The sequence below is a fragment of the Pleurodeles waltl genome, chromosome 5, assembly GCF_031143425.1.
Source record: "Pleurodeles waltl isolate 20211129_DDA chromosome 5, aPleWal1.hap1.20221129, whole genome shotgun sequence".
NCBI classification, from domain to species: domain Eukaryota; kingdom Metazoa; phylum Chordata; class Amphibia; order Caudata; family Salamandridae; genus Pleurodeles; species Pleurodeles waltl.
Genome location: NC_090444.1, coordinates 695,025,857 through 695,035,627, shown reverse-complemented (window position 1 = coordinate 695,035,627; position 9,771 = coordinate 695,025,857). Strand labels below are relative to the sequence as shown.

The 9,771-nt window shown below is 40.8% G+C and overlaps 1 protein-coding gene across 1 annotated transcript in view; it reads right to left on the bottom strand.

Annotated features, from left to right (window-relative positions):
• Positions 1 to 1,699: 1,699 nt before the first annotated feature.
• WASF1 (WASP family member 1) overlaps positions 1,700 to 9,771 on the bottom strand; it is a 384,764-nt gene continuing 376,692 nt past the window's right edge. Inside the window, exon 9 of the mRNA XM_069234622.1 lies at positions 1,700 to 3,500. Coding sequence (XP_069090723.1) covers positions 3,343 to 3,500 — 158 coding nt within the window. The 3' untranslated portion in view covers positions 1,700 to 3,342. The remainder of the gene's footprint in view (positions 3,501 to 9,771) is intronic.

The window sequence follows — 9,771 nt, the reverse complement described above, 5'->3', positions numbered from 1 at the left end:
GGAAGGAAAACTGAAGAGTTAACTCACAGGAATAACCAAATCAGGATGACAGTATCAAATGTGCGGATGTTACTGTGAGCATAAAAGTACACAAAATGCATACTACAAGTAAATGGACAGGAACAATTTCCTGCACTAAAGCGGTCTTCATCAACCATCATTTAAGAAAAATGTACCATACTCACATCTTCTTGGGGCATAAAGAAGACAAGTTATTTACCCGTAACTACAGTTATCCAATATTGGTATCTTTCACAGATTAACATGCTTGAATCATCCCTGTCACCGAAGTAGGAGTCCCACAGTACCTCAGAAAAGCAGTAAGGGAAAAATAACCATAGGCTATAATGCTAGCAAACTTAAACATATAGCCTATCCATGCTCTTTTGAAAAGAGAACCAAATTTGACCTATGGCCAATCAGACGGCAGCACCCTCTAGAACACTCCCAAGAGAGGTGCCTTCCCTCAGATTTTCTACTGCATGTCGTGTGAAGGGAGTCTAGCTGAACTCTGCTCAGTTTTTTCCTGTCAGAACAACTTTCTGTCTCAGAAAATGTGTGATACTTCCAAAAAAGGCCTTTTTCGCCCTTGTAAGACCTGTGGCAAGAAAAGGCTCCATGTGGATGATTAACATAAGGAGTGTTTGTACTGCCTGTATCCCAGCCATCAGGTTAAGGAGTGCAAAAGATGCTGCACCTTCTCTGCTAAAACTCTGAGATACAGAGAAGGAAGACTTAATTTGGTTACAGGCAAAATCCTGTACTTCAGATGAGGAGTGCGACAGACCAGAAGCCTCAGAAAAGGTCTAGATCATCTGACCTGGGGCATTCTGAGGAGGGTAGAAAGCATCATACAGCACACCATAAAGACCATTCAAAAACCTTTACAAAGTTAGCCTCCTCCCAGCCATCCTCTCCACGTCGCAAGAAGGAAACCTGTCAACGTTCTCCTTCTTCAGAGCCGTCGACATCCAAAAATGTACCGCTTAAATTGAAGTCGACAACGGCATTACAGTTGACAATCGTATCGACCACAACCACCACAGCCACCGTCTCGTCAACGACACCTTAGTCGACAATGACATCGTTGTCGGTTTTAAAAACTCCAATCTCGTTGGTGCAGGTGAGTGACTCCATAGATTTGACTGCATTAAAAAAGAAAAGTCTTCCAACGACCGAATCGTCGATGAGACCTCCTCTTTGATGTATAAGACATTTTGAAGCTATTGACTGAAGATTTCCCTTCACACGAAGTGCAGTAGAAAATCTGAGCGACTGGAGCCTCTGTGGTGAGGGTTCTAAAGGATGCTGTCACCTACTTGGCTGGACTTTCGGTCCTTTCTAATGATGATAAGCTGTGAAAGTTAATACATTTTAACATTGGCTTCTATGTAAATACCTCCATACTGCTATTTAATAATACCGTGGGACTCCCACTTCGACGATGTGGAATGATTAAAGCGTGTGAATCTATGCCTAATAACTGAACAGCATTCAAAATAAATTTGATGAGGGTCAAAGTGCTGACAAGCATATCTTTATATCGGAATCACACTCCACAAAACTGTTGATTTCACAAGGTCATATGAACCATTGCTTCCCTGATTTGGATTCAGCCTTAAAATGTATAAATGTGCTAGTCTTATATGGAATTAGTGACACAACAGGATAGATGTAAACAACCAAGCAACAATTGGAACACATTTAAAATGAAGAATTTATTAAATCAAACTGTTATTTCTAACAGTTGTATAAGTTACACAGCTTGTTTAAGTCAGAAGTTCCCACATGGATTTGAATTATTTGCAACTACTGTACTGCAGGCAAAGTAGTACCGCACAATATGTACTTGGAAGAAAAAACAAACGACATTCAAAAATAAGGCCATAATTATTTTTTTGTTTTAAAAAAAAAAAGGCAATAACAATTAAAACACATTGCTTGTCCACCCACTCAGAGCAACAATCACTGAAAAGAAAGAGTGGAATTTAAAATTTAACAATGCAAGAGCTCAGGAAGAAACCTTGGTCAGACGTTGTGTAGAATCCATATATTAGGGCTATCGGAATGGATGTTGGGTGAAAAGGGCAGGTGTGTCGTGGATTGGTGCAGAGCTACCTCATTTGTAATTAATTTAGTGTGTACAAAGTCCCTAAAAGCTGCACCAAAAAGGCGAAAAGGACCAAATGCCTCCAGCCTAGATCAACCAACAACCATTCCATGTGCAATATTACAGTGCAAACAGCCTCATGAAACTTCTGCAAGTTAGAATTATGGGTCAAGATTAATTCATTCATTTTGTAGTGTAGAGTACAGTGTAAACTTAAGCACTTCCAGGCGCTGTCAACATTTTGGAAGACAAGGAAATCGAGCCACAAGAACATCAAGTGCTTTGCCCCGGAGCACAGTGTGGAAGCTGGAAACGAAAACACTTTTGGTTCAAAGTAAGTAATTTTGCTAAAGAGCAACTTCTTTACACCCCTAAAGCATCCCGCCCCATGATGGCGCTGCTATAAGGGAAAGGTAACATGGCGTGCAGTCTTTAGGCAGCACCAGACTGGCAGTCTCTGTGGCTGAGGAAGCTGTACACGGGAGGAGGAGAAAGAGAAGAAGGCAAGGAAAAGTTGGAGAAGATCAAAGGACATGTGCCAAGACATGAGAGGGGCGGTGGGCTGTTGATGATCCCCACTCAATCACTCACCTTTCGCCCTGGTGGCTGAGCCAACACGTGCTTCGAAATATGAAATTTTCCACTAGAAACTAAGAGGGCTGAACATTTTCAGCTCACAAAATAGGACCAGGGTGTGAGCTGCAGATGTGTGCATGCATTCAGAGGTCCTGAATCTCACCCCATATGCACTCTCCTGACATATGGATTTAAATTGGGCAGTGATATCTGACAGCAAGGTTTTGTTTCACCAAAATGTTATCAAAAACGGACTCCGCTTAAATAAGTAGAGAGCACTGCTCATGGAATTTCAACCGCAGTTGCCTTCATTACCCTAAAAATAAAAGTGCACAAGTAAGATATGTTGAAAAACAAACAAACAAAAAAAGATGTTCGTCTACACTACCAACAGTTTCCCATGCGTAATACTTAGTGGTCTATTTGAACAAAAAGTATGCTCTCCCAAGGGAAATGTGCATGTAAAAACCACCGTCAACATGTTTAGTATTTCAGCTGAGCTAGTTTCTTGTAAACAGAGAAGTAGAAAAAAATGTGGATTATTTATGTAGTGCATCAGTAGAAATACAACACACTAAAATGGCCGAACAGATTCAAACAAGAACTACGATGGGCATCAGCATTCAAGTTCTGCACAGTACACCGATGGGTTCGCTTCATTCCAGCCATTCCACCTCGTCGAACTCTGAATCGTCTTCGGAATCGCTGTATTCCACAGCGATGCGGCGAGACAAGATGGTAGCCACGTCATTTTCAATGCGCTCGTGTTTGGCTTCTTGTTCGCGCTGCTCTTCTACTTTGCGGAGCTGAATGCCTGAAAAGTAAAATGAAATATTATGTGGCTGACAAATTTATCACAGTTTACTAGTCCAAATCACGTCTATAATTGTATGCAAACCTATATGACGTCACAACAGAAAAAAGTGACAGGAGCTTGACAATGTGTGACGCAATCCACTCTCAAGCCAAACCAGAGTCACAAAACATGACATCCTGCCATGCACAACATGGCTTCAGAGCCATAAAGTTGGCTAAGCGTTGCCAACAGAACATAATATTCTGACTAAGAAAATGACAACCCCTCAATCTCGTGACATGAATCAAATACAAAAATCTCACAACAACTTCATCCAAATCTATAAAATTCTATTACATAATCGTGGCAAAAAATCTATTCATCACTACTATGACTACTCAAATCAACACACTCAAGAGCCCTCTACCAGAGCTCTCTGTGGGCATGGCCTGGCAAGGAGCTGCCTGTTTTGTAATGACTCATGAAGGTGTGTTGCAGTATTTCTCCTCAGTGTCTCCTCTTCTGAAGGCCAATGTGAGTCACGTACTTAAGACCTTTGAAAGATCAACCATCCGCGAAGAAAAGCAAAGAAGCACGTCTTTAAGCATCCGAGCTTAGCTCTGCCATTCAGAGCACTGCCTCGCAACATTCAGCTACCGTATCCCACTCTGTGTGGACAGGTTTAAGTGGAAGCTTGTGGTACCATTACTTTAAATGTATACTACATTTGCTCCTCAACAGGGATGGGAGAAATAAAATGCTATACAAAAAAATAGAACCATTCACACTCTGCTAGAAGAATAGATCAGAACTGCAAGTAAGCACTGTAGACAGAATCATTTACCACGCAAAAAAAAATATATCAATGGTCCCACCTTTGCACCTTTGCTCCCCACCACAAACTCCCATCCTCGCAACCCATCTACGCTTAGAGCCCTAACTCCGTTATGATGTTTTTGATGATAACTACAGTCATTTACTGAGCAGTCAAAATGTATTTGTGTTTAACCTCACTGTCGTGTAATGTGTCTCACTTCTACTCTCCTAGCACCACCAGTACAGCTCTGGACTTGTCATTCCAAAACGATGCCAAATGTAAACAAGAGTCCTGTTCTTGCCTTAGTAATTACAAGTGATCGACGTTTGGGTTGCAAGGGACCTCGAGTACAAGAACCAATGTGTAGAATGCAGAAGTCCTGGCTACAAAGCACCAAATTAGAGCAAGAGGCGAGATGGAGGAGTGCTCATGTTATCTCTACTTCAGCACATACCACAACAGTCTTAATCTTGGGATATGTGATTATACAGCATGCTACAGGGAAATTAACAGAAACATGAAACGTCTTCCCTGATCATACGTTTAGGGCATAGAAACAGAATTATGGGCCAGAGATATTAACCTATTTTGCAGTATGCAAACGCTCCCATTTGCTGAATGGGAGGGTTTGTGACTATAAAGTAGTTTCTTTTCAATGAAATCGCTTTTTAAGAGTTGCTAACCTTTTACTGACAACTAAAATGGAATTGGAAAAAATCACCGATTTGCAATTTAGAAGAGGCGTGTTGGGGACATCCTTCCCAAACTGAGAACCTCTACTATATGCATCAACTGTTTCCAAATAGAGTTCTGGTCACAAACCATTGAATAGTTAAAGAGCCCAAAACTGGAGTTGCAGCACATTTCCAAAAGGGAAGGAATCCCCTGTGGAGACCTTTTGCTTTCACAACAGTGAACAACGTTTCTGATGGAGTGGGCAGTGTCCAGAGGACAAATGCAAACTCTCAGAGAATTTATTTTTCAAAAGTAACTTTTTTTTTTTTAAGTAGCCTTGTTTCCTTTAGGGAAACATGCTGCTCTAAACAAATACTTTATTTAAAAATAATCACATACATGGTGACCCTTGCAGATCACCATCCCTTTGATTACGGCTAATCAGACTGTCACAATTTGCAACCTACCTAATGAACAGTAGTTAGGTAGGTCGGATTGTGACTCAATCCGAATCGAATTTTGCAAACCGATCTATTTGTGCATTAGGTCGATCAGCAAAATTCCACACTGGTCGAAGAAATATGGGTCTCAAATTGCAACCAGTTTTTATAACCAGTGCAATATTATATTTGCCCTTGCTCCCCTTGCTCTTTTTCAAAGGTTACGTTATCTTTGTTGCTGGAGTTCAATTTAATAGTTGTTCTTGCTGCATGCAGTACCTAAAGTGATGCCACTTATAAGTTATAGCCAGTGTAAGAAATTGAATTATTAATTGGGGAGGGTGACTACCCACCTCAAGAAATAATCACAACCCTTTATCAGGGTGAGCCCTCAAAGTCACTAACTTAACCTGAGCTCTACCCCCTTGTTAGTATGGCACAGAGCCGACAGGATTACCTAGGTGCAATGTATTAAGCATTTTCGCAAACCAAAACAGTAATAATGCCAAAATGCAAAATAATAAAAATCCTAAACCAAATTAGAAAAACACATTAAAATGCAATAAACAAAAGGAAAATAATCAAATTAAAGAAATCAGCAAAATTAATTTTGTAAGTTTTAAGTATGAAAAGTGGCAAGAAGTATATAAGTTCCAATGACAGTTAATATCGCAGTAGACCGTGATCTAGGCACAACTTGATACTGACTGCGAAGGAGCGTGGGTCAGATACAACAAACAAGTTCAACCTGGTCAAAGGTTTTACCTTCTGACTTCAGTCTTTTAAGTCTCAATACACCACAGGAGTACACTCCCAAAGCTCCCCCTTGAAAGTCTAAGGGGAGGCAATTAGAGACTTATAGGTTATCAGGTAGAGGGCAAAAGTAGGGTCCACTGCAGGCCCAGTTGCCACTGATCAGCCTGGCTGTGGCACTGAAGGCCTCTTGTAGCTTGCTCTATCCTCGTAGCTAGAAAAAGGAGTCCACTTCTCTGTCCTTGATACAAGAGATAACACGTCCAGTCCATCAGAGCTCTTTTCAGGTCACAGACAGCAGGTTCAGTCCTCTTCTGATTTTCCTAAGGTCCAGGAGGGAAGTGGGTGTTTGGCGATGCCACATTAATTCCTGGAACAACCTAGTATTTGGGAAGGACTCCTGATCACACACTAACCAATGGTTTAAAAGTACCCAGGGTCAATGTAACCCACGTTGGGCATTTCCAAGTTGGCAAAAGTCTTTGGCCACACTCCATTTGGACTTTGAGGGCTGGAGCTGTGTGTGGGGATACTAGAATTACTATGGTAATTCTACACACAATAAAACCCAAGACAGAAGATTGGCAGAACAAAAGTAGGGTTTTCCAGCAACCAGACAGTAGATACACAATTATTGTTTTGCTATCTTGTTTCCCTTCCTTTTAAGTGCGCCTTTGGTGTTAAACGTAAACCCTAGAGATGAAAGTCTGGTGGGACAAAGCAGTTCCTTCAGCAACCTGACAGGGGATATACACAAGAATTATCCTGGCATCCTGTTCTCTGCATTTAAAGAGCCCCATACAGTATTATATGTAACCCAGCAGCCCAAGCAGGTTTTTACACTCAAGACGGATTTGATACTGTAACGTCAAAAAGGATGCCCACAGCCCCAACCCTGCATATTCTAGGAGTTTCAGGGGAGTCATATCTGTTCATTCATGTCAACCTTTTGTTTGTTCCTAGGAGGCATTTCACACCTTTTTCACATCTATTCAAATGCTAATCAGTGGCTGGAAGAGGTTGGACAGCAAATGCAAATTATCCTCCAGGAACTTCAGGAAGAGAAAGGTAACTTTCTAAAAGTTATTTTTCCTGAATATTTGATACAAATATGACTTCACCATTGAATTGAATGTTTAATAAATATAAAAAAAGATGTTTAATTTTCTAGCTAGTCCCACTGCTGATATAAAGTATTAGAGTTTTAATCTGTTATCTGTTTTTCAAAAGAACAGCTTAGCCTGCCACAGTGAAAAATAGCTTTTGGGTGCAGGTCACTGTAAGTATTTGATAACATTACATTTTTACATGTCCTACTCTTAAATACCAGCCACCCTGCTTTCTAGGCTAATACAGATGCATACAGGTGATTTATTAGTATTCAAAACCGAGGTTTTGACTTGTCACACAGGGTTTATTTTGACAGGTCAAATTGCAGTGTTTAAACTTGTACAGTAAGGCTACATGGGTAGGCCTGAAGTCACGTTTTACACCGTCACTGAGGTGGGTTACAGAGTAGGTGCTGCAGTTTGCTAGCAACATTTAACTTACAGGCCCTGGTAATGTTTGTAGCATTTACTATGGGCTCATATGAAAACAACTCGTAACACTCCGAGCCCAACACTAGATGGCGGGATGTGCAAAGCATGTGTATCTGCAGCTACACATGCCATCGAACATATAAATACACCAATTAGGAATATGGCAGTTCGTCCATTTTTAAAGGGGGAGTGCAGGCACTTTATCACTACTTTGCAGGATTAAGGTGCACAGAGTTCTAAAGCCAGCAACAATGAAGGGTTCAGTGAAAGGTGACCACACAAAAAAATAAGAATTTCCCAAACTAGCCTGCAACAGACCTTCTACATAACAAGAGTTTATCCAGAGTATCCATGATGTAAAGAATGCCTTCTGCAGCATGAGAAGGGGGATTATGTGTGGTACTGACAGAGTATATTAATAGCAACATCATGATTCAGTAAAGAATAAAGCTGACTTTGGTAGATAAAGTATAAATATATTAGTAGCAGAGAATTCCCCTTGGTGTTGTGACAGCAGAAATGAAATATTTATTTACTTTGGTGTACAAAGCATGAAATGGACCTGAACTGTATCAGAGTGCTCTGCTTAGGGGCAGTTACAGTATAGAAGCAAATGGGATGTTACATAAATTACTGTCCAGAAATGTTATAAATAAACAAAAATAATTTCTTTATGGTGGCTTTGGTATAAGTGGAAGATGAGGGCATTCAACCCATGTGCCCCTTTACTAGGTGTGATGCCACAACAGCGACATCAGTCGATGTCATTCTCACATTGCATCCATGTTGCCAGGCATAAGATGATCTTAGTAGGGGTCGCATCCTACAAGCCCATAGACTGCATGCTGTCTCAGGAGCATCATGATAAATTAAGGCTTCTGTCTATTGGTGTGTAACACTTGTATGATTACGTTGGTGAATTTTATTTTTGTCACAAGTAATTTGGAGTTCTAATTACTAGTCCACTAGATGAACTGCACATTACAGCTGCCAAGTGGCAGCAAAGATGTGTGAAATTTCTCAGCTGGTTAGTGGTTTTAAAGCAAATCGTATGGACTATCGACCTGATCTAGAGTTTGGCAGATGGGTCACTCTGCTACACATGTGGTGGATAGTCCACCTGCCTTATTACAAGTGCCATAGGACATAATGCACTATGCAGACATTATATTCCTCATATTTATAATCAAGTAATCCATCCACCAAATACTAAATCAGGCCCAGGGTCCACACCGTGAATGCCAATGAAGTCTTCTGCAGTGAGTGCTTAGAACAGAAAATAGATAAATGAAGCCTACAAGAATCGGCCACATGAGAGTGGGTGCAAATGAATAGCCAGAGTTAGCAGGCATCTGCCAGAATAAACAGCAGAGATGGCAATTTACAGACCCTGTTGATCAGTGTCATTGGTACAAAGTCATCACCTTCCCTAGAAACAGCTTTATTTTAAAGAAAATCATGGATTTCTCTTTGGTGGACTTAACCTGACGTGTGTCAAACGGTTGCCTCCCAAGCTATAAACTGTTAGTAAAGGCCCTTTTATTGTGCCTACTTCTTCATGAACCAGACCCTGAAGCTGAAATAAAAGGTATACGAAGAAATAAGACTGTGCATGATCCTCAGCTTAGCTAGGACGCTTTGGTCCATAAACTCCTCTGATTGCTGGTATGGGGTTATTGAAAAAGGAGGTTTCACAGAATACAGGAAGCCATTCTCTGTAAATGCACTGATGCTGTCTCACAAAACAATCTTGAGAATACAGATCTAGGTAGTATGTCATTCAGAATGCACCAGGCACAATACGACTTTTTAAGGGTCTGTACTGCACTTTTAGTAGTGTGGTTGAATGACAAGTCATGCTGCTGGAGGTAATGTAAGGGGTAGGTACAGTAGACCACAATCTTGTATGAATGAAGTGTGTCTGCAGGATTTTAGGACTGAAGTTGATGAGCATGACATCCTTGGTAGAGTGGCTTACCTGAAACCATCAGTTTGCTGCTTGTTCTTTTGTAGATTCAAATGTTGTATACTATCCTACCATCTTCGTCCATATTAAATAAAGT